This window comes from Ostrea edulis, chromosome 9 (genome assembly GCF_947568905.1).
Source record: "Ostrea edulis chromosome 9, xbOstEdul1.1, whole genome shotgun sequence".
NCBI classification, from domain to species: Eukaryota; Metazoa; Mollusca; class Bivalvia; order Ostreida; family Ostreidae; genus Ostrea; species Ostrea edulis.
Genome location: NC_079172.1, coordinates 70,536,665 through 70,563,034, shown reverse-complemented (window position 1 = coordinate 70,563,034; position 26,370 = coordinate 70,536,665). Strand labels below are relative to the sequence as shown.

General features: G+C 36.8%; 2 protein-coding genes across 3 annotated transcripts in view; one reads left to right on the top strand and one right to left on the bottom strand.

Moving 5' to 3' along the window:
* The first annotated feature begins 3,943 nt into the window (after positions 1-3,943).
* LOC125658544 (uncharacterized) lies at positions 3,944-5,563 on the top strand. The gene is made up of 2 exons (XM_048889824.2): positions 3,944-4,577; positions 4,794-5,563. Exons 1-2 carry the CDS (start codon positions 3,944-3,946, stop codon positions 5,561-5,563), a joined length of 1,404 nt encoding a protein of 467 aa, XP_048745781.2.
* A 403-nt stretch (positions 5,564-5,966) lies between these two features.
* Positions 5,967-26,370, bottom strand: part of LOC125660403 (beta-arrestin-1-like) — a 42,957-nt gene continuing 22,553 nt past the window's right edge. For both annotated transcript variants that reach the window (XM_048892219.2, XM_056150493.1), the window contains 9 exons: positions 25,721-25,780; positions 17,025-17,092; positions 15,794-15,914; positions 11,763-11,847; positions 11,433-11,511; positions 8,932-9,078; positions 7,694-7,780; positions 7,282-7,389; positions 5,967-6,498 (listed from right to left, as the gene is read on the bottom strand). In XM_048892219.2, coding sequence (XP_048748176.1) covers positions 6,387-6,498; positions 7,282-7,389; positions 7,694-7,780; positions 8,932-9,078; positions 11,433-11,511; positions 11,763-11,847; positions 15,794-15,914; positions 17,025-17,092; positions 25,721-25,780 — 867 coding nt within the window. In that variant the 3' untranslated portion in view covers positions 5,967-6,386. The remainder of the gene's footprint in view (positions 6,499-7,281; positions 7,390-7,693; positions 7,781-8,931; positions 9,079-11,432; positions 11,512-11,762; positions 11,848-15,793; positions 15,915-17,024; positions 17,093-25,720; positions 25,781-26,370) is intronic.

The window sequence follows — 26,370 nt, the reverse complement described above, 5'->3', positions numbered from 1 at the left end:
TTGGGGCTCTGAATTAGAAATAAATCTATCGTATTCTATGGCATCTTAGAACTTGTAATAGTAAGAAACATAATTTTTAAAAATTTACTCAGAAGGTTTGCTTTAAATCCATAGAATACTGAAACAGAATATGCAAGATGTGGCTCACTATAAAGACATCATAAATACATCTATAAATAAGCTGTCTCGAATTCTTGGGGTACAAGACTGCCAGTCTAATGGACTTGGCACAGGCACCATCCCTGGGTACCCTCTGTGTTCATGACAACATTTTATAATATTGTTTTACTTTACTACCCATATAGTACACTTGTACAGTGCATTTTCAATCAGCATTATGATGAGCCAATTCAAGACTAATGTCAATTGTAGAAACTCTAACATGTGTATATGGTATACATGTGTATATTGTATCATGTAGTTATAATGTTCAATTGTTAAAATTGTATATGCTCCCACCCCCTGGAGGGCTCTTGATTGGTGAATATTAAAATAAAAATATTGAAATATTTATTATTTATTCTGCGTGATTGTGCAATAACTCATTGTTGAACAGGTAAGTATAAAACTGTAGGTAAAGTTTACAGGCTATTGAGATCTCTATAAAGAATGGTGTATGTACGAGTAGTGTGTCATTGTGATGCACTTTTCTCTATACACTTGTTACACATGTAGACTCCTGTAGTATTGAGATTCGGGTACCACATAATAACTGAAATAGGGGGGGGGGGGTAGTGCCCCCCTTGGCACTGCACCGAACCTCCCTATCACTATTTAAACGTTGTAAAATATTTGTATTAGCATCTTTAATGGTTTTTATCCATATATAAACATTATGTGTGTCCGTAATACATCAAGAAATTATATGCATATCATTAGGCGTTGGTGTAAATTTATTCTCAATAACCTTACGAGTGTTGTAAGTTGTAATGTATGTATAAAGCAAATCGTTTTCTGTGTGTAATACGTACTGATACTGTGACACATGTCGATTGGTCTTTTGTTTACAAAAACTGAACAAATTCGAGCTTGATTCGTTGTCAATATTTAGCGCATGCGCAATAACCTAGTCCTAAAGTTGCGAATAGTGAGATTCGTTTTCATCTGCCCGTGTAGCACATTCTGAAAATACACGCTTTTTACTGATCACGTGGTTGCTATCCGTCTCTACCTTAATGGCAATCAAAAATATCTATGATAAAAACTGTGTCATTGATCAAACTTGTTGCCCATCACCAAAGGTTTTTTACAAGGTAGTATTTATTTGTGACATACCAGTTGAAGAACAAAAAAGAAAGAAAAAATGAGAAACCTATCCAACAACAATATCTTTTATGTTGTCCGAACGTAAATTTTATACCTTGGTTCAAATACCTCTTACAACCCCATTATCTGTGTTATATTTCTTCTTCTTTTAAATTTCGAAAATAATTTTCGAAAAGAGACACTACAGCTCATTTTGCGCAAAAATCATGAAATGACAATTTTCCTAGCGCTTTCTCAATTTTTGTTGTATTGTTGAAAGTATGAACTTTGCGAAAATAACACTTATCTAAAGTTAAAAATTATCGTTTTAACGTAAAAATTAATACTTTTTGATGGCCTATACAAAAAATATCGAGTCTCCTCCTTTCAGTCTTCAGACGTATGCGCATAGACAGTAAACAGTGCAGCATGTCGTCCAGTGAGAGAAAGTGTAGTTGATAGATCTAGAATTTTGACAGATTCTGTGAGAAAAAAGGTAAAAATAGAATGAGATAAAACTCATACGTGAAATAAAATTTACCATGGTATCAGTTTGACCGTTGGAAAACAAAGAGTTCGGAGAAACCCATGTAACTCAGTGGCGGATCTAGGATTTCCGAAGGGGGTGTGAAAGTCAAAGATTAGGCACAGTAATCGGCCATTCTGGTGCAAAATTTGGATTTTCATTCAAAATCTGTGGCGTAAAAACGGAGGGGGGATCCTGCCCCCCCCCCCCCCCCTAAATCTGCCATTGAGACTAGCTGCGAAGACACTACTTTTAAAAGTAAGTGCTATTTTTATCTGAACACGACACGTGTTAGTTGTAAAAACATCGGTCAATGGGAACATGGAAGGGTTTCTGTTGAAATAATGATTGATATAATTACTTATTTTAAGGAGCAGGGAATACTCTTATATTTGAAAGGTGAGTGTGGACCTCCTTGAAGGGGAATTTAAATAATTTCCTACACAACACCTTTGCTGTCATTCAAAACCACGTGATGTAAATAAGCATTCAAAAGTCCGAGTCAGAATAGCTGCAATAATGTAGCCCTCTCCGATTTTTTTTTTTTTTTTTTTTTTTTTTTTTTTTTGGGAGAGGGCTACAACTCCTTAGGATATCCGTAATGGTGCAAATGCGGGAGTGATTCACTCCCGCAACATTTTCGATAATTATAAACATTTGGTGGCTTTCTTTACTGAAATAAAACTGGTAATATATGTTTCTTAGTCTATATATGAATTTAAAATCTGTAACTTACGATTTTTGAGGCTTTATCCTACGATTTTAAACAAATTCGATATACTCCTATTTCTCGATTCGTATTATCCGCCATATTTACTGTTCTAGAATTAAACTTCCGGCTGTCAATTATACTGCGTATTTGCATATTCCCCATATAAGGTATCCTGAAAACGTCAGAATAAAAAAAAAATCGGATAGGGCTACATTATTGCAGCTAGAGTCAGAATGAAGAAACCTTTGAATTCCGAACGATCTTCAAAGCGCAGTTGAGAGTAAATTGATGCATCCCAATTGTTCAAAATTGTCAGTATCGATATGAATTTTATCATTTTATCAATACATGTTTTAAAAAACACTTTATTAAAATGTGGAAAATGAGCTGTAGTGTCTCTTTAAGTCATCTTACACTAACATTACACGTTGCTGAGAGAGGAAAGCCCATATGCGTGTGTGTCACGTGTTGGCGTCACATCAGTCTTGTCATTTTCCTTTTTCTGCTTTGCAAGAACTGCTTAAGTTTTATTGAGTGCTCTAAGACAATCTTAGGCAAGAAAATTATTGCAATTTAATGGGAATAGATTATACATATACTGAGGTGAAGCACGGTCAAGAATGAGAAATAATCCATTATTTCTTCAGCTTTATCAAATGAGGACTTAATGTCGGTCCAGTCTCGTGAAGTCTGAGGGGATATTGAAGTTTATTTGATTGGAATTCTGCAGGGTCATCCCTTTATTAGCAAGTAATCAGCCTAAAAGACATGTGATATTATGTCTTCGACTCAATTATAAAGCGACAAAGCACGGGAGGCGATTCTAACCTATATGGAGGTCAAGTATTTGGAATGAGACAATGAGAAACACATGCATTTAATGAAAAGGTGAAGATAACGTCAATATCGTGAGATATCAAGGAATGAAGCCAAAGGGGCAATGTCTTTCATGTGGAAAAGAAAGAAACATTATTTACAGGAATTTTAAAAGAAAAAAGATTTTTGATATTTCGTTGCCTTTAAAACAAGCAAAGATGAAGGAAATGCGGCTGCTGAACGCATTAAATTACTTCGGGTTATTTACAAAAGCATCAGGCACCTTGCAGCTGCATTTGTTCTTTACAGGTAAACGTTATCGTCCTTTTATTTTTAGCTCACCTGGGTATATTATATTACATTGTTTTGTCACATCTGAACGTTTTCAAATTCTATATAGTCAATTCATGTTTGAACCAATGGGAGGGGCTGAGACCATGAAATTTATGTTACACCTTTATAAGAAGAGGTGAAGAGAGCCACAGTGATTACTCTTCTTAACTCCGGTATGTCCAGCAAACACTGCATTTAGAATTAGTAAGAACACCTCTACCGAAATTGTGCAATTCATTATCCCTTAACGGCAGCGATCTCTCATTTTTATTCCGGGATATCAAACAAACAAACTGTATCCAGCAAACAAAATGTGTATTCAGCAAACAAAATGTGTATTCAGCAAACAAACTGTGTATCCAGCAAACAAATTGTGTATCCAACAAACTGTGTATCCAACAAACAAAAAGTGTATCCAGCACAAAAATTGTGTATTCAGCAAACAAACTGTGTATCCAGCAAACACACAGTGTATCCAACAAACACACAGTGTATCCAACAAACTGTGTATCCAACAAACAAACTGTATCCAACAAATTGTGTATCCAAATACTGTGTATCCGGCAAGCAAACTGTGTATCCGGCTAGCAAACTGTGTATTCAACAAACAAACTGTGTATTTAACAAACTGTGTATCCAACAAACTGTGTATCCAACAAACTGTGTATCCAACAAACAAACTGTGTATCCAACAAACAAACTGTGCATCCAACAACAGTGTATCCAAGAAACTGTGTGTGCAACAAACAAACTGTGTATCCAGCAAACTGTGTATCCAAAACCAGTGTATCCAAGAAACAAACTGTATCCAACAAACAAACTGTGTATCCAGTAAACAAACAGTGTATCCAACAAACTGCATCCAACAAACAAACTGTGTATCCAGCAAACAAACTGTGTATCCAACAAACAAACTGTGTATCCAGCAAACAAACTGTGTATCCAGTAAACAAACTGTGTATCCAACAAACAAACAGTGTATCCAACAAACAAACTGTGTATTTAACAAACAAACTGTGTATCCAACAAACAAACAGTGTATCCAACAAACAAACTGTGTATCCAAAAACTGTGTATCCAGCAAACAAACTGTGTATCCAACAAACAAACTGTGTATCTAAAAAATAAACTGTGTATCCAGTTTACAAACTGTGTATCCAGCAAACTGTGTATCCAAAAACTGTGTATCCAGCAAACAAACTGTGTATCCAACAAAGAAACTGTGTATCCAGCAAACTGTGTATCCTACAAACAAACTGTGTATCCAGCAAACACACTGTGTATCCAGCAAACACACAGTGTATCCAACAAACAAACAGTGTATCCAACAAACAGTGTATCCAACGAACTGTGTATCCAACAAACTGTGTATCCAACAAACAAACTGTGCATCCAACAAACAAACTGTGCATCCAACAAGCAGTGTATCCAAGAAACTGTGTATGCAACATACTGTGTATCTAGCAAACTGTGTATCCAAAAACAATGTATCCAACAAACAAACTGTGTATCCAACAAACTGTGTATCCAGTAAACAAACAGTGTATCCAACAAACTGTGCATCCAACAAACTGTGTATCCAGCAAACAAACTGTGTATCCAACAAACAAACTATGTATCCAGCAAACAAACTGTGTATCCAACAAACAAACAGTGTATCCAACAAACAAAGTGTATCCAACAAACAAACAGTGTATCCAACAAACAAACTGTGTATCCAAAAACTGTGTATCCAGCAAACAAACTGTGTATCCAGGAAACAAACTGTGTATCCAGTAAACAAACTGTGTATCCAACAAACAAACTGTGTATGCAACAAACAAACTGTGTATCCAGCAAACTGTGTATCCAACAAACAAACAGTGTATCCAACAAACAAACTGTGTATCCAAAAAATAAACTGTGTATCCAGTTTACAAACTGTGTATTAAGGAAACCAACTGTGTGCATTATGAATAAGCAGCTACCTTTATTGTGGAATTCATTATCCCTTGGCCAGAGTTCTGGATTTGGGGTGGAACTGGGTGGTTCATACAAGTTTAGTTACAATGCATTGGTTCTTTAAAATGCACCTTTTAATGTCCAGGACACCAAATACATTGAAACTAAACTGAAAAATTAACACTGTAAAGGCAGGCTTCTATCAAAACTGAATCTCATTGTCCAAACTATATGGAAAGTCCACAATGAACAATTGGGCCCCCGAATCAGGGGTCTAGGGTATCTAGTTCATGGCTTGGCTTCATTTTCGGGAAGTAAAGAAACATGACTTATTAAAAATCACGTTCTCCTGAACATTCAGGACTGTTAAATTCCTCAAAAAGCAACAATATCTAGAATTTTACTTCATTTTATTACATAGATTTAAAAAATATACGTAGACCATTTGACAATACTTCGGCAGGACGTGTTGACGTAGGGGTATAGCGGTGAGATAACGGAACATAACTCTTACGAGATTTCTCTGAACTTTCGTCAAATCGTACTCCCTTTTCAAGGTCTGAAAATCACAAAGGAGAACTTTTCAGTTCAAGCGTCCATTTTTATTGCCATCTACTACTACATTCTTGGAGTAAATATATTCGTTGATGTAAAGTTTCTTGTGTGTATAGCGGGACATCAAAAACACTATACGAACTCCTCCTGTTGTCATTCACCTTTCAATGTCATCATTACAACAAACATAGCAAGTTTTAGATATACACAAAACATAGAAAATATACTATTAATTTAATCCGAGGAAGTTTTTTTTAATCATTCGTCATTTTTTTCTTCCGACGTTTCAGTTTCCTTAAAACACTCCGGTTTGGCAATTGGCGCTCTGTTGAACTCCTGAAACACCAAGTCGTCCTCCACCATTTCATCGCTGTAAAAACCGTCATAATGAGACATCACCCTGATTAACATTTACACAGAGGTGGATACTGCATTACCATTGTAGATAGAAAACACATCATTCGAAGAACATTTTAGAGGAACCCCTTCTCCAGGGGTAATAGTTTTCGTAAAACAGTCTTCTTAAATGTTGTTTCTTGTTCCAAATGTAATAAAATATTCATATATGTTACCTTGATTCTCCTAACAGGACTAATTGATACACTATACGCAAATTTAATATATATATATATATATATATATATATATATATACTGAACAATTATTAATCCAACTGACCTTGACTTGTATGTAGGTAATACTACTTAAGATCAGGGTCATACAGCATCTCGTCATAAAAACCCTTGTATCAAGGACGATTTTCTAGTTTTTTTCAATTTATGAATGACCTAGCCACAGTATCTAATTGTAAACAATATTTGTTTGATCATTTAATGTCAGTTTTCGCCAACAAGTGATCTACTTTTTGACCAATTGGCACTTTGTCAGAATCGTTACACAAAGGCTGGGCAAAAACTTGATCGTGAAACTTTTAATTGCCCTTAACCTTGCCCAAGATATCTTAAGGGTTACTGTACACCACCTGACCAAGAGCAACGTTTGTGCCAAGTATGCCATTGACTTCCTTGTGTTCAAGGTCATGACACGGAAAGAAATAGCGAGCAGGACGGACAGGTGGACATTCTGATTCCTGTATACCGCCACAAACTGTTTGCGGGGGGGGGGGGGGGGGGGCTGTAATAAAGAGAGCTACCTATTAAACACCGCATCGTCCCCCAGTGATTCTCGGCAGCTGGTGGTTCTAGATGCGTGTTCTGGCATTGGGTGTGTCAAGGTAAACGGCAGTTCCAAAATCAGGTCACTGAAACACACCAGAAATGTTTATACAAGAAGAGTGGCTTATTCAGTATATCGATTTTTACTTTTAGGCTGCAAGATAAGATTTCGGCTTTTAAGAATCAAAACATTTATCAAAATAGATTAATCGAGATACGAAAAAGTAAGACTGGAAAATTGTGATCCTCCACTCTTGGGATGTTTTGCGAGGGCATCAGTTACATGTACCATCAGAGCCAATATAAAAACTACTACCACCATGAATATGTATGTCACTTATGAACCAAATATTTGCAGAGTTTAAAACAGGTAGTTTGCGTCTCTCTTACCTAGTTCCAAATCCGAATATCAGTTTGATGACAACCTTGTAAGACACGATGATTCCTGCGTTCTCCTTCTGAAGGCTCTCCGACATCCTGTTAATATTCACAATTCAACAGTAAAATCACATTCTCCTACTATTGAGCGCATAGACAATCTAATTAGATATCCCGTGTATGTGTATAAAGTAAGAGTTTGTTTTAAAATTTGGACCCCGTGTGTAATGCGATTATGATATATTTTTCTTGTATAATGCATGACATGACGTACTTAAAATGGGAAAAGGTACGAATCATAGAGAGCTCACGGCGTGTGTGACCGGTCACCAAGGAATGCTTACTCCTCCTAGACACCTGATATTACGTCTGGTATGTCTAGGGGTCCATGTTTGCACTACTCTTGATTTTGTATTCTTTATAGGAGTTATGAGATTGATCACTGTTTGTTATGTTCACTTTTTCATCTCTAAAGTATCATGAAATCCATGTTATGATTATATGGATGTTTATTCAGTACCTGTGACATATTCTGTTATAAGAAGTTTTACCATGCATGTTGTTGTGCCTTACACCATTCTATCATGCAGCTCTATCATGAATTAGCATGGTATGTTGATTAATCCACAAACTATCTTTTCATGTGCTGAATCAGAAATTGGTCCAAAGGTTAAGTTTCAATACTCTTCTCAATTCTCCGACAGTTGGGATTACTCCTATTCTGTTCTAGCTTCAAACAGCTTCCTGTGAGAGACAACTAGGTTATGTTTCTCCTTAAGAATATAACAAAGAGTGATCAATCTCATAACTCCTATAAGGAATACAAAATAAAGATTTGGGCAAACACAGACCCCTAAACATATCAGAGGTAGGATCAGGCGCCTAGGAGGAGTAAATATCCCCTGTTGACCGGTCACATCCACCGTGAGCCCTATGTCTTGATCGGGTAAACGGAGTAATCCGTAATTTAAAAAATCAGTGTGCTAAGAACGGCCTAACAATCGGTATGAAACACGTCAGACAGCATTTGACCCCATGATACGCTGTATTGTATTGTGTCGATATAAAAAGGAATTCTGATGACTCCAATCCCCCCCCCCCCCCGAACAGTCAATAAAATTTTGACTGCACTTGATTTTGCTTATGCTTTTGTGAAAGGATTGTATTTGAAAAGTAATAGAAGTTTATGAATTTTGACTTCCTTTATTGAACATATCAATTTAAGATATAGAATTTGAACTTTGACCTACTTTGTTGAACATGCCAAATTAGTATCCTCGTGCTTCAGTTTGCCATCCAGTGCCAGTCCCCGTTTGTCTCTGTTGTTCTCCAGAAGCGGCATCATGTGGTACGTCTTAAAGAATCCCGTCTGACCTGCCCTGATTGGGAACCCTTCTCTACAAAGCAGTAATAACGGGTACATTTCTAGTCATGTTCACAGGATGAAGTTGTGCCATTCAGTAAACGGAAAGGTGACTGAACAGTTACTGAAATGTGACTAAACGGTTACTGAAAGGTGACTGAGTGGTTACTGAAAGGTGACTGAGCGGTTACTGAAAGGTAATTGGACGGTTACTGAAAGGTGACTGAACGGTTACTGATAGGTGACTGAGCGGTTACTGAAAGGTGACTGAGCGGTTATTGAAAGGTGACTGAGCAGTTACGGAAAGGTGACTGAGCGGTTACTGAAAGGTGACTGAGCGGTTACTGAAAGGTAATTGGACGGTTACTGAAAGGTGACTGAGTGGTTACTGAAAGGTGACTGAGCGGTTACTGAAAGGTAATTGGACGGTTACTGAAAGGTGACTGAACGGTTACTGATAGGTGACTGAGCGGTTACTGAAAGGTGACTGAGCGGTTATTGAAAGGTGACTGAGCAGTTACGGAAAGGTGACTGAGCGGTTACTGAAAGGTGACTGAGCGGTTACTGAAAGGTAATTGGACGGTTACTGAAAGGTGACTGAACGGTTACTGATAGGTGACTGAGCGGTTACTGAAAGGTGACTGAGCGGTTACTGAAAGGTGACTGAGCGGTTATTGAAAGGTGACTGAGCAGTTACGGAAAGGTGACTGAGCGGTTACTGAAAGGTGACTGAGCGGTTACTGAAAGGTAATTGGACGGTTACTGAAAGGTGACTGAACGGTTACTGATAGGTGACTGAGCGGTTACTGAAAGGTGACTGAGCGGTTATTGAAAGGTGACTGAGCAGTTACGGAAAGGTGACTGAGCGGTTACTGAAAGGTGACTAAATCAGTATATGGCAGATCTTTCTAGACCTTTCAGTCGAATAAGTGGCACCTTTTTATCTTGTAGTTCAATACGTTTTCAAATTGCAACCTACAGTGGCATCGTTGTATTTCCCGAGGGACCAATTTTCGTTGATAGCTCGCGAAGTTGAAATCTCATCAAAATACACACAATGTATACAGCGTAACATTTTTAAAGTACAGATTTATATCCGCGATAACATATCCATACAAGACAATCTTGACAATCAGTCAATATATATGCGGATGATTCCACGCAAGATGTTTCCGATAAATCTTTAGATGTGATTGAAAAAAATGTTAAAGGATGATCTTATGAATTCTATGGAATGGATGCACAAGAACAAATTGATAATAAATTTAAAGAAAATACAATCTTTTTTTAATAGGAACGTCACATAAACCTTTGTATTAATGTTGGTGAAATTTTTATAGAAAATGTGGAATGTGCCAAACTTTTAGGTGTTTACATCGATGAATGTCTTACGTGGTCTTATCACACAGGTGCCTTTTGTAAAAAACTAAGTCAGAAACTATGTGTTTTAAGGAGATTGAGTACTTTTATGTCAAAGGAGGCACTACTCAAAATTTACAATACTATTGCTTTTCCTCATTTTAATTATTGTTGTACAGTATGGCAGGACACAAAGAACAAGACAAATATTGATAGGCTTTTTAAATTACAAAAGAGGGTAGCAAGGATCATTTTACATAGCAAAGTACCTCATTCAGTGTCAACTTCTTGCATGCTATCAAATTTGAGATGGATGCCTTTGATTGACTATTTTATTTATCGAAAAATTATTCTAATGTTTAAAGTTTTACATCATATGACTCCAGAGTATTTTCATGTTTTTAGATTTGTGAATGAGGTGAACATAAGAAATACGAGACAGAGCTCTACTGATTTTATTTGTGTTACAAGAACCAAAACAGAATATTTTAGAAGATCTTTTATCATTTCAGCAGCAATTTTATGGAACTCATTATCAGATTTTATAAGGAAATGCACAACTACCACATCTTTTAAATCAGCCTATCTAAAACATTACTTTGATCCTCAATAATACTCGTGTGTTTATTGTCTCTTTTCATTTTATATCTGTATGTATATACATTGTGATATTTCCATGCTTTGTGATATAAGTTATAGACAGGACCACAATGTAAACTAGTTTATATAGCTAATTGTGAAATCCTGTATAAATAAAGGATATTATCATTATTATAATTTCAAAGCTGGCAACCACGAAAATTGTTCCCCGGATTTGTGGCAAATTTTGATTGCTGTGATATTTTTTTTCCTAGTTAATAAGTACTTCAATTCCTACACTGTTCATTACTATAGTTGTAATGGTTCGCCGGCTTTTTTATCTATTAGATTCTGCTTAAGTTGGTTTTGATTGGGATAAACACTGAGAATCTTTCTGAATGAGTTCGTGACACAGAGACAACACAAGGTGAGGTAGAGAGTTATACTAACTGGAAATTTTGGTCGGGGAACCTCAGCTCTTGTTCTTCTTCACATAACACGTGTAGGGTTACCATGGTCTTCTGCACAACTTAAAAACAATGTATGTTTACGTATCATCAAACCACATCATGTAGATTTTGACAAGAAACCTTCTCCAACTGGAACATTACAGAGTATAGCAGACAGACAGAGATCCACAAAGACACCGCATACCGGGTAATTTTAACGCCGGGAATATTTAGCGGATTATTGTAAAAACTATCTCTCTACAATCTTAGCACATTACTCTTATGGCACAATATCTTTTAAATAAGGTGATTAAGAACAACACAAAATTACCGGACAGCTTAATCTTCTTTATGGTTTTACTGGACGTGTTGTCTATTGAAATCTGAGCTGCAACACTTTCTCCATGGTAATATTTCTAATAGGAAAATGAAAGAAAAGCAATTTTTAAAACATACGTATGGATCAGCATGTAGATCTATTACTGACGCTGGTATGGGCGTGCGTTCCTCGTGAGTTCCTCATTGACAATTTCTTCGTGGTCTTTGGTGATCAGGTCTTCCAACAGTCTGTTGGAATTCCCATGGGCACGAATTGTGCTGTCTGACGTGTTCCATACCGATTGTTAAGCCATTCTTCGCACACAGATTTTGACTGCGGATAATTTTGTTTACCTGATCAGGATATAGGGCTCACGGCGGGTGTGACCGGTCAACAGGGGATGCTTACTCCTCCTAGGCACCTGATCCCACCTCTGGCGTGTCCAGGGGTCCGTGTTTGCCCAACTATCTACTTTGTATTGCTTATAGGAGTTATAAGATTGATCACTGTTCGCTATCTTCACCTTGCATTGCCGGTACTCTAGTGTCTATTATTTCGTTCACTAGATTACTACAAATCACCGCTGATATAAGTGTACCCATATACATCATGGCTTAAGAATTAATTTGTTCGGGGATTTTGGAATTTTTTTAATGTCGTAAACAAACACAAACAGCACACTGTAGCAACAACAACAAAAACAAACACACACATACACACACACACACCAAAACATACACACACCAAAACACACATACATCAAACACAAATACAAACCAAACACACACAACACACTGCAGCAACAACAAAAAACAAACCAAGCAAAAATATAAACAAGGAAAATACCACTATCAAAATGTATTTTGAAATGGCAATATATATTATCAATAATAGCTTTCAGTACACGTTTACGATGAAATATGTTTAAAATATAACATCCATTAATATTCTATAGGATACAAAGAAATCTAGAGCATTCAACACACTATGACCTATACATGTCTATCCATCATAGAAATGAAATTCTTTTTATACTTATGATACTGAGACCTGACAAATTATGCGTGTATATAGAAAAGATGGAAAGATCGATAGTCAATAAATAGATGTACGTACATGTTTAAACGAGAAAAGTACAGATTTCTTTGTACCCAATAGGATATTAATGGATGTTCTGTTTTATCGTAAATCTGTTGTCGATGCCTCTCATACACAATGAAGTTGACATTCCTTAAAAGCACCATGCAGTTATTTCTGCTGTAATTCTATCTTTTCTCGTTTTTTATAGATATTCATAAAAATCAAAGCATCAGATTAGCTATAAACATTGAAAAAGTATTGGAGTTTGTTTGCTTGAATAGTTTCGTGATCATCAATTAAAGAAAATACTTCGATGGTTTATCTGTATTAATATTTTCTCTGATGTCATGCACTGATCATTTCTTGATTAATTTTACCGCTTTAATACTTGTTCATTTGTATGCATGTTGTTTTATGTCTCATTCGAGAATTCTTCACTCATATAGAGACGTCACCAGCTTTACGTGAAGTGTCACAGATTTTGACTCTGACGTCATCAGCTTTAAGTGAAGTGTCACAGAGTTTGACCTCTGCATGGAGCCAAAGACCGTGTGACATGGAGGGATATCATAGTGGCACTGATGTGATAACAATCACTAACAGTATCCAGTCAGTGAGTGAGTGAGTGATGGAGGTCAAGGACGTAGCAGCGGGGATCATCTATCGTGCTAATGTCTACCATGACCTCCGTTTTTACATGTAAGATCATAGACTCTCCCTTCAAAGTCCAGGCACATAGCGAAGGAACAGTCACTACTTCTGTGAAACGTCTTACTAATAAGTTTGAGGAGGCGTCGGGATCGAGAATGAAATCAGAAGTCCTCCCTATGCAAAACGGTGACGTCACCATTACGCCACCATTATTGTATTGCAGAAAAAAATCATAAACCCCGTTAGCGGGTTATGCATTTTTTTCTGCAGTGATTGCTACCTTCATCACCCGATAAAACAAGAAAGAAAGACATTTCATTGTTTATATTTATATTTTTATGCATTTAAAAAATTAACTTGATTTACATATAAGTACTAAACTATCATATCGTTGACCAATTCGTTGCACTCTTTTACCTTGACGTTGCTCCATATTTGGTGTTGATTACACGGACAGATCATACTAAAACACCGAATAGAACTACTAGTAGTTTGCAAGACACATGCATTCATTGTCTTTGGTGAAAGCAATGTCAATTTCAAAAGAAATCTAAGAGAAGATTCAGTGAATGTTAATATTATGGTATCAAAGTCACTCATAGTAATGTTATCAAGGTCACTCATAGTAATGTTATCAAGGTCACTCATAGTAATGTTATCAATGGAAGCAATATTTCTATACTATACACAAGATATGAATATTGCACCTTAATATTGTTGCCTTTTTTTCAATTAAATCACCTAATGAACAAATATTAAATTTCCAGAACCTCTCAACCTTCAAGAATTAATTAAGTTTGCATTGTAACTATTTTCATACTTTGTGGAGTGCAATAATGATATTCTGATAACAAGAATTAAAATGAAGCCCACCTTGTTTCACTATGCATTATTTTTAAACTTTCGTTATTCCAATAGTGTTCATTTTTCATATTGTGAGAACTCATTGTTTGCTATGCATTGAGTAAAAATAAATCTATAAATGTTTCAAAGCTCGCTCCTTAGACGTCTATCAGTGAAACCACACTAAGGTCTTGAAATACATGTAGTAACTTCTGCGATAAATAATCACCATCGCCATCTTTATATACGTTCTGTACTTTCACATTTAGATTAGGTAGAAGGTTCTATCGTTAAAACAGTGGTGTCCTACGGACCGGATTTAACGATAGATGTGTCCTATGTATCCGCAATGTAGCAAAATGAAAATTGCGCTCATTACGATTTGCTAAAATCACGTCACATATCATTTTAATACACAACGGAAAAGTTGCCTTCACAACTGGCCCGCCATTAATTCCATTTTAATTAGTTTAGAAGGAGAACTAAACCTAACGAGTCTAAATATTGCTGTTTACAGCTTCCATTTTACCGGAACCTGTCATTGCATGAGCACACGGCTTCCAGTGCGGTCTCAAATATGGAGACCTTTTACCTTTCACGGAAACTTTTAATACGATCTCTACAACGCCGTTATTTTACAGGAGATTTCATTTGTAATCTCAATATACATTCTAAATTGAGAATTAGATAAGTTATTTAAACATTGTGACGTCAGATTAAAGTAATATAAAGGTAGACGATTCTTCCTTGCATAAAAGACGCTTTCATTAATTAATTGAAGGAAGAAATTTATCCAGAGTGCACTGGCAAACACATATTTATCACTTTTGATGGTTTTGGTCACATACCGATTGTTAGGCCGTTCTTGGCACATTAATTTTGACAAGGGATTACTACATTTACCTTATCAAGATATAGGGCTCACGGTGGGTCGACAAGGGATGCTTACTCCTCTTAGGCACATATAATCCTACCTCTACATGGGTGAGCAATTCCAGTGCTAGAGCACTGCCTGTTAGGGTACCTGTAATGTGCGAAACGAAACGAAATCTACCGAAACGGAACGAAATCTACCGAAACGAAACGAAACAGATTGTATAACCCAACTCTTTTAATTATAATAATTAAAAATGGTATTTTAGGCCCCTGTGAAAGTTACCACATATAAATAAAATGATCAAGCCGAAAGCCTGCATCAAAGGAGAGGCGAATTTTATTTACATGTGGTAACTTTCACAGGGGCCTAAGATATCATTTTGAATTATTATGATTAAAAGAGTTGGGTTATACAATCTGTTTCGTTTCGTTTCGGCAGGGTTCGTTTCGTTTCAGTGAGTTTCGTTTCGTTTCGGTAGATTTCGTTTCGTTTCGCACTTTACAGGTACCCCTGTCTGTTATGACTTATCATTTAAACCGGGATTAGTTACAATTTCTACTCAGTGTGTCATCTTTTATGAATAGTTCCTTACTTCCTTTTCCAAAGAGGCTTCCAGTTTGATACCATTTTTGTTGATTTCCGCTTTCGGGGGAGGAGCGCGCACATCGTTAGGGGCATACGTCAATTTACGGATAGCCATTCTAACGGTGGATCTGAAAGACAATTGATATTGAATTTCTAGGTACATAAACATTATTTTTAACAAGAGGCCCATGGGCCACATCGCTCACCTGTGTCACCTTGGCCTATATTTAAAGATATTCCCTATATATTTGCATGTAAAACTTTGTTTCCCTATTCTGACCCCAATACCGGGGCCATGTTTTTAATAAACTTGAATCTGCATTAGGTCAGAAAGCTGCCATGTAAATTTGATTTTTTTTTCTGAGCAGTGGTTCTTGAGAAGAAGATTTTTAAAGATTACCCCTATATATTCGCATGTAAAACTTTGATCCTCAAATGTGGCCCCGTCCTACCTCCGGGGGCCATGATTCTTACCAACTTGAATCTGCATTAGGTCAAAGAGCTTCCATGTAAATTTGAACTTGTCTGACTCAGTGGTTCTTGAGACAAATATTTTTAAACAATATTTCCTTTATATTCGCATGTAAAACTTTGATTACATATTGTGGACCAAAAATACCCCCGGGGGCTATGGTTTTTACTGCCAAATAAATTTCAACTTTTCAGGACCATTGGTTCTTGAGAAGTTTTTATAAAGATTTTCCATATATATTCGCATGTAAAACTTTGATCCCCATTTGTGACTCCACCCTACCCCGGGACCATTATTTCAACAAACTTACATCTGCATTGAAGTTGTCTGGTCCATTGGTTCTTGAGAAAATGATTAAAGATTTTTTTTTCTTGTATATTCGCATGTAAAACTTTAATCCACTATTATGGCCCCACGATACACCTTAAGGTCATGATTTTAACAAACACAAATTCGCACTGTGTCAGGAAGCTTTCTTGGCCCAGTGGTTCTAGAGAAGAAGATTTTAAAATTTGTCAGTGTATTTTCACTATTTCGCTATTATCTTCCCTTGGAGAAGGGCGTTGTCCCTCATTTACAGAAACTTGAATCCTTTTCACCTAAGGATGATTTGTGCTAAGTTTGATTGAAATTAGCCTTGTGGTTCTGGAGAAGAAGATTAAAATGTGAAAAGTTTACGACAACAACAGACAACGGAAAGTTTCAAAATGATCAGAAAAGCTCTGATGAGTCTAAAACTATAAAGTGTAAACCATTCACTACTCACAATTTTTCTGCTTTAGCATCCAAGCTTTCTGCGAGGTGTGTTTTCAGTTGATAATCCACGCCACATGGCTAAATTAGAAAAGGATGGGAAAATGCAAATTATATCGCTACTACAGATTATTAGTGAGCACATTTTGATTTTCAATATTGTTATTCTACATCGATTATATATATATAGCTATCGATTTTTTAAAAAAGTTTGTAATTGGTTTAATAGTTTTGCACACATAAAATTGTACGTGTATTTCTGAATCTGCTTATGATTAATACAAACACGATGGTGACCGATCAAAAAAGAGTTCCACTCAAGTTACATAAAGTTAGCTAATTCTACAACAAATGTTTTTAAAATGTCCAGAGTTTACCATAATATGTACAGCGAGTCTGAATGTATTGTTTAAATGTACATATACAATGTACCTGATTTGTAATTATTATCGCAGTTTTATCCAGACCTCGAACGCAGTGAAGTGTGACGTCAAACGCGACGATCACCCGTGTTAACATATATACATGTCTCCTATCGGAAAATCATCCATTCCCAAGTATTTCTTTTAATGTCGGGTTTTTGGGGGGTTTTTTGTTTTTGTTTTTTTTTGGGGGGGGGGGGGTCGATTTCCCAGATAATCAAATAATTGATAATCATCCGACCACTGCGAACTGTACATTTCATGGTAACAAGAACATTACAAAAGTATGGCCCCTGCTTCACCCTTTGGTGTCTTTTCGCAATCAAGTGATGAAAAATCACACCAAATGCGACCACTTGCATATACCGATTGATTGATTGTATCTTGCTTAACGTCTCTCTCGAGAATTTTTCACTCATACTGTCTAGATTCAAATTTAGGCCTATGCTTGGAGCTTAAACGGCCATTGAGTAGTGAGGATTCTATAGCGTACCACACCTACTGTGACACGGGACATCCGTTTTTAAGGTCATCTCCGAGGACCCGTGACATTGGTCGCACTTGTTTCAGAAATCCGGGCGACGACCCGGTTCACTTTTTTCACATGACTTTTTGACCCGGTTTGTCTTGCGAAACGAGTGGGAAATCATATATCAAAATGTAAAAACAAAAATTATGTATTTGTCAAAGAACATCTGCAAAACAGTTTTCATAAAATGTAACCGATGTCAGTTGAAAAACCATAATTGATAATCAGTTTTCTATTCAAACATTTTGTTCACAAACACTGCAGACTGGGCTGTAACTTCCACAGAGAAGCGGTGTTGATCGTATCATCCGGCATTTGGAAACAAAAATGTCAAAAAACTTACCTCTTACCTCACTACTCTATGCTAATTGAAATTTCAACTCTTTTAATGGATGAAAAATGGATAAATAATGAGCAAGAAAATGTTTATCTCTATTTCCGCCATATTGTTTTCCATGTGCCCGATCTAAATTCAACGGTCGATCCGGGCTACTTTCCGGTCGACCGGCGACTTAAAAATACTTGAAACAAGTTACTTTCCCGCTTCCGGAGGTACATGTATCAACCGGCTTGACCCGGTTGATGAAACAAGTGCGCCTGCCCCATTCACACATGATGCCGGGTTCTGCATGCGAGTGGAACGCTCTAACCTCTGGCCACCGTGGCGGTCTCTATACCGATCAGCTTTTGGTGTTCTGTACATATTTATATCAAACATGGTAAAGAAATGATGACACTGTCCTGGTCATGCATGGTTAATTGAAGTTTAAATACATACCCGATCTAACTAGAGAATAACAAGAAAAGGTAGATAAGTCGTTGAATTACACAAGTTTGACATCTGTCTGCAGGTCATATATTTACTTGAAAGGTCATAGTCCCCGTCTTTTCTTTTCTCATTCCACATTAACGTCAATAATCTGTTTTACAGTCTCAAATCTCTACTTGGCTCTAGTAACTGTATATACATATGTTAATAAACATAAGTTTATATTTCAAAAAGACATTTCAAAAACAGTCTAAATCAATTATGTTCCCCGTTACCTGATACCGAAAATTATGAAAGAACTTCTCCTTTGACGTCACCGTACATCGTCACTCCCAAACTAATTACGCGTTCTTACAAAGCCCTCGATCGTTGACTGAAAAGGCTGTTCTGCGATATCAAAGTTTCGATATTGTTTACGTTTATGTATTTTTGTAATTATGGTAGAAGTTCTTTAGATGTGCACAATGTAAAAGAAAATTTATCATTCTAGAAAATATGTTTTAACCCCTTTATTCTGAGAAAATTGAACTGAAGTAAAATTTTCACACTTATTAATGAAAGATGTATTACTAATTAGTCTTTAAGAATGAAGTATTGAATTACACGCAGCATGAAAAAGCGAAGATGACGAAAAGTGATCAATCTTATCACTCCTCTAAGGAATACAAAATTAAGAGTGTGTCAAACACAGATCCCCAGATATACCAGAGGCGGGATCAGGTGCCTAGGAGAAGTAAACATCCCCTGTTGACCGGTCATACCCTCCGTGAACCCTAAATCTTGATTAGGTAAAAGGAGTAACTTTTATGTCGTGTATATACAATTTATACCCCTTTAACAGTGTTTACATATACTGGTGTGGGTCTAGTTCTGTCATGGTCCATTTTCTGTCTAATTTTCAAAATCATCTAATGGTGTGTCTTGGACGGATCTCACGACTGACAGTTATTGTAGTAGATGGTAGACTCTTCTCTCCGATAATGGAACACTAAATTAAACTAAAGCTATCACACAGGGTATGATTTTATTTATTTTACGTTCTTGGTTTACAGCGTGTCGTGTTCTCTGATTTCAACTTTGGATTATACTTCTCATTCTGTACACGGGGACATCGGTAATACGGTCTGCTTGTAAACTTAGAACTTGCTCTTCGTAAAAGAAATACACTGAATTAATTAACTACTCGTCAGTTCTACTGTTTAGCTGTATTACTGTCAGTTTAGCACTTTAAAATGTATTGAGGGAAATAGATGAAATATTAAATTGTTTGATAGAGCTCGTGTTCAAAGAAGGGAAATGCATCCTTTAAAATCGCTGTTTTTTTGTTTTTAATACAAAATAAGTAACATGTTAGATTCACAACATATGAGTCCATACTCTCAGCAATATTTAGAGCATGGTGTCTTAATTTGAAACCTTTGGAACCACATTGAATAAATGAACAGATGGAGCTGAGACAGGTCATTTGCATATCGCTAGACTCGAGTCTGAGCTCGGAAGTCACGAAAAGGTAAAAATAAAATAATAAAAAAAGCTTTTCCTGGCACGAGAGAAACGTCTTTAATAATGATGACCCGTCATGTTGCCAATCTGCAGAAGTCGACTTCGTCTGAAGCCAATCTGAATACCTTCATTGAAAATAACCTCGTATTGGAAACACGTGTGTCAGTAGCAGTCCCCTGTCACGCTATTCTGCAGGAGCAAAAAGTCACACTTGTTAAATCAGACGTCACGACTTTCGTGTGAAGAGAGAAATGATTTGACCTTTTTGGGTTGTTGTTTTGAGGGGGGGGGGGTTATTTATTTATTTATTTTTTTTTTTATTAAATTTTAATTTTCTCTGTAATGGTACTTTGATAAATACCACAAATGATTGGTTATTACCAGTTCACAACCTTTTTCTTCTTCCTTCGGAAAAGCGAATATTTCGACTGAAGTTATACTTTTACGCATGCTTGTCATTGTTGACCATTCTATATTGATTTGAACATCAAATGAGAATCAGAAATATTTTTGTTGCAATCATTGTCAAGATATTTACGACCATGCAGTAACGAGCGATTTCCACAACAAAAGATGACGGACGTGTACGAGTTAAAATTCCGTCAAATAGAGACAATAAACTTTCCTCAAGGCATCCTACGTCCATTATCCAAAAATTGTTTTTGGTTTGTGTCCCCGTCATTAGCTAGAATTTATGTTTAGTGTCATTCCATGTTCAAAGCATCGGATTTACGATCCGCTCCGCTTCTCTCGTTGTAGAGAAGCGGAACGGATCGTAAACCCTTGGCTAGCGAAGATGTGTTCAAAGCTGTCATTCCAAAAAATCCTTTATTGGAAAAAAAACAAAAACCTGATAGACGACCTTGTACAGAAGAAGCGATCTCGCGCTACATCTATTCATACATCCACACTACATACGTCTTATGTACGACTGGATATGAATTATGAGAAAATAAGTTCTAATGGGGGCAGAGAGTGAACGAAACTACAATTTTATCCCTTGTGTGTTGATGACAGCCTCATAAATCCGACAGTCAGTTGCCGCTTATCATCATCAGGTTGGAGATATATCGAGATTTGGTTAAAGTCCGGGGTGGATTATATTTTTATACCCTGATCGGGGTAAATTCTTAATCGAGTAAATGCTGAATTTTGAAATACGAAAAGTTGCATCTCTTTCCCGCTTTAAATGATAATTGTATGTAAACGTACTTGCCAGATTCCGTGATTTCTCGATTAATACTTTTAATTATATTTTTTGTTTTACGTCGAAATAAGAATATAAGCATTAATAGGCCTTGGTGATAAATTCTTACTTATACGTGGCGCTAAGGGCAATAGCAGTGAGATTTTTAACGGAACAACTCCGAGAGACACGTGACCAGTGGTGGATTTAAAGGGAGGCGCAGCCGGCGCGCGCCCCCTCTAAAATTTTCAAATTTGACTCTTGTTTTTAAAAAATGTAAACGATAAAAGAAGCAATAATTTCTTCCACTCTCAGAGAAATAAATGTCAAAATCTTTTGATATACTGAATTACTTTTATTGGGAGAACTTACATTTTTTTCAAAAACCCTTAAATTTTGCGTCATTTTATTAATTTCACCTCATTAAAAATGACAGAAAATAGTAAAAATGACTACATAGGAGACATATTTCAAGCCCTATAAAATCTGTAAAATCCAGGCCCCCAGCCTCATAAAGTTGCGCCCCCTCTAACAGCAAATCCTGGATCCGCCCCTGGTGACCTCAATTTCAAGGTCTCATCCGAAAGTTCCGTGATTACCAATTCTAATGCCGGGCGGTAGTAATTGTGTCTCACCACTGGGTATCAATCCTGGTTACGAAGCGTGTGTCGTAACCGCTTCACTATCACTTAGAAAAATTATATTGTGATCAAATAAGCAGTATTGCTTTGTTAAACGGCAAAGAATTTCATTGGTTTAAATCATGGATCGAACATCGAGCCATGGGCTATATTGTTTTAAACTACATGTAGATTCTACTGAACTTTTCCTCGCTCATCGACTTCGTGTTTAACCAGGGACCTATATTATAGGTCCCTGGTTTAACTAATCCTGCACCGAAAGAGAGGACCAGTTTATCTTGTTGTTGAGCAACCGGAACATCTTTACTCATTTTCAATACGATACGTGCTAAACTTGACGAATGAAATCCTTCATCACAATAAAAATAAACAATCCCTCGAATACAATAAAAATGACAAATTATATACAATACAATGGAAAATATGCAATACAAATGACCAATGTTACAGTATAGAGGGAAATTATACAATGAAATTATACGATATTACATGATACAGTTATTGACTGGGTTCGAGTACAACAGCTGTTTTGTTTGACCCTAAAATGGATCTGTTGCCTGAAGCCGTAGGCTACGGACAACAAATCCGTTTGAGGGTCAAACAAAACAGCTGTTGTCCGAGGACACAGTCTATAACTGTTTTGTTATACACCTTCATTTTTAGGTTTTTATTAGATACACATGGTTTGTTGTCTTCAAATTTTAACAATTCAGAGTGATAACGAAAATTTATCAACGTATCCACTAGTTTAAAAGAGAGCATACCCAATATCCTAATTGATAGTCAATAATTGTATTTTTTTTTTTCATGTTTTTGTTTTTCGTCATATTCAATCATCTGTCAAATCAGTGAGCCTCGCCATTACGTAATCAAAGCAGCGGGTCGAGAATCGCGTGACTTGCGTAGCCAATAGAAATGGAGCAGACTATTGCCCGATCAACAGTTCGTAAACCGATGACCGGTCAATAGATCACGAATGTGAGAGATGATTTAACAGTTAAAATGTTGGTTCTAAGTTGTATTAGTTTTATATATGAAAACAAAAATGAAGGTGTATAACAACAAGAGATGTTTGTAAAACACTTATGCCCCCCATGGTGCAAAATTGAAAAGGGTTATACACACCTCATTTAATTGATAGTATTATCATCAATTCAAAATATTGAGCAGGCAATATCTTCCTATGTCAAGAGTGAATTGACCATGTGACCTAAAATTTAATAGGGGTCATCTACTCCTTATGCTGTACCAGTGTACCAAGTTTGGTACGTGTCAATCAAGCAAATAATTCTTAAAATATAGGAGACAAAATATTACTATGTCCAGTTCAACTATTGATTTTTGACCTCAAAATCAATATGGGTCATCCTCTTCTGAAGATGTACCAATGTACTAAGTTCGATGTCTGTCAAGTAAAAGGTTCTCAATATATTGAACGGACAGTATATTCCTATGTCCAGTTTGACTCTTGACCTTTGACCATGTGACCTCAAAATCAATAGGGGTCATCTTCTCCTGAAGACGTACTAGTGTACCAAGTTTGATGTCTGTCAAGCAAAGGGTTCTCAAGATATTGAACGGACAGTATATTCATATGCCCAGTTTGACCTTTGACCATGTGACCTCAAAATCAATAGGGGTCATCTTCTTCTGAAGATGTACTGGTGTACCAAGTTTGATGTCTGTCAAGCAAAGGATTCTCTAGACATTGAATGGTCAGTATATTCCTATGCCCAGTTTGACCCTTGACCTTTGACCATATGACCTCAAAATCAATAGGAGTCATTTACTCCTTAGGATGTACCAGTGTGCCAAGTTTGATGTCTTTCAAGCAAAGGGTTCTCGAGATATTGAGCGGACATTATATTCCTATGTCCAGAGTAGATTGACTCTTGACCTTTGACCTTTTGATCTGAGAAACAATAGGGATAATCTTCCACTCATAACCAACCCACATATAAAATATCATTATCATCAAGTGAATGGTTCTCAAGATATTGAGCGGACAACATGTGGTCTACAGACCGACAGACCGACCGACCGACAGTTGCAAAACAATATGCCCCCTCTTTTTCAAAGGGGGGCATAAAAATGAAGTACAGGTATTATATAACACCAATCGCAAATATTGCAATATACACCCGTCAGTGAGTGATTCAGGTGAACTAAAATATCGAAGGTTTTTATAGAGTTGGATCTGTAGCTCTCTGGTCTGTTTTATAGAGTTGGATCTGTAGCTCTCTGGTCTGTTTTATAGGGGTGGATCTGTAGCTCTCTGATCTGTTTTATAGGGGTGGATGTAAAACTTATACGGTACCAATTTTGATGCACCAGATGCGCATTTCGACAAATAATGTCTTTTCAGTGATGATCAACCGAAATTTTTGAAATCCGAAATAACGATAAACTTGCTAGAGCTATGTTAGGGAAAAACAGAGTGTCAAAATGTGGAGTCAAATTTGTCTAAGGATAAGAGCTATGCATGAGGGAGATACTCCTTAATTTGGAAATGAATTTCTAAATTTTATCACAGCAATTAAATATACATCCGTATTTTCAAGTTAGTAACGAAGTACTTGGCTACTGGGCTGTAGAGACCCTCGGGGACTAACAGTCCACCAGCGGAGGATCTGTAGCTCTCTGATCTGTCCCAATATATTTCCAGAGAGTTACGGATCTGTAGCTAGTTACTTTCTAAATCTAGACCTTTGTAAGAAAGAAGTACCTGTACCATAATAATGAAACCAATTTGAAAACAGTGTTAACGGACTTCCGGTAGCATTAATGATTAGTGATAATGAATTCCCCTTTGATAATGATGATGTACGAGACCTTGACGAAGTGCTACAAATTAGAATATTTCGCGTAGCCCTCGTCACCCCTTTTACAATTCTTGTTATTTATTTTTGCGACTGTCGTCATTGAGAGTCTCGTGCTAATGTCGATTGCTTTTTCCAGCTTAACCTATATTCCGTGATCTGTAATTCAAAAAAAACGTAACATTGTTGTTTTGTAAGAAGTTATTAATTATCTGTCGTGCGGATATTTTCGTGGGAGATTTCGCTTCGTGTGAACAGGAAAGCTGGTGGATTTATATCCTTCGTAGCACGGAGATTGCGGCTTTGCACGTCAGTGTACGAGTGTCAGATGCTCCGCTCTGTGTGCGGAAAGAACGCCGCAATTCTTTTGAATAGTTGTATGACATGAAACGTTCAATGGACTATGAGTGGTACCTTTGAGATGTTACTTAATGTACGATTTACTATAATACTTTTCCCTTCCTCAGGACAAAGGAAAAAGTTTAATAAATAAGAATACAAATGAAGGGTCGGGCGAACACGGAGCCCTGGGCGCACGAGAGGCGGGATTAGGTGCCCAGGAGGAGTAAGCATCCCCTGTTGACCGGTCACACCCGCCTGATCAGTCGTATGCTAAATTATATGTAAAACAAGTTATTGTAAATAGGCCAGTCTTAGTATTGGTTTACTTGAGAGGCGATTTGATATACGAAGAATATTCAGATGAGCGCTAAAACATGTATTTTATCAGTACTATTCTTCATAACCGTTTGCAGTATAGTTTGAAGATACTGCCAGTAATAAAATTGCATAATTATGCGTCTAAAATGAATGTGTTGATGTGATGGACATTTATCTCACCTTGCCGTCTTCACCGGGTGTCTGTTGCAGCGTGACGGAACTCGGTGTGTTGGGCGGAATCTGGAAAAAAAAGCCATTCAATTACAGCACCGCTTGCGAGTTCTTTTTGCCGTCTTCTACAATACTGCCCTCTTGCGGGTTCTAGAGTTGAAGCACAAGTAGGATAAAATTGACATTCCCAAGACGTTCATCGTGTTGTAATTATAGGACAAGTGCTGAACGCAGACTTTCACAATTATGCTTTCAATTGTTCAATACAAATGACTATGTTGATGGGAATAAACCCTTTCTCGATTGAACCATTGTCATTTCTGAGAGCATCAAACAAGTGCTTTGCCTTTCATTGTGGATGATTTGAGATCATTTATATTTCTCTGAATTTCATTGTACATCTAGCACTGAACTTGAACACGTGGGCTATCATTAACGAACGAAGATTGATTAAATCATGTATGTATACTAAATCCTAACTTAGGCAACTGTCAAAACCATATACATGTAGATATTTTTTTTTTCAAGTAAAGTATCTGCACACAGTAGATATTTTAAGAACTGGACAGCTTTGTAATTAGTAATGGACGGAATTTCACTGCATGTGAAAAGAATTATCATCAGAACGAAAACAGCTTTTTATTTGTATCGGGTAATGA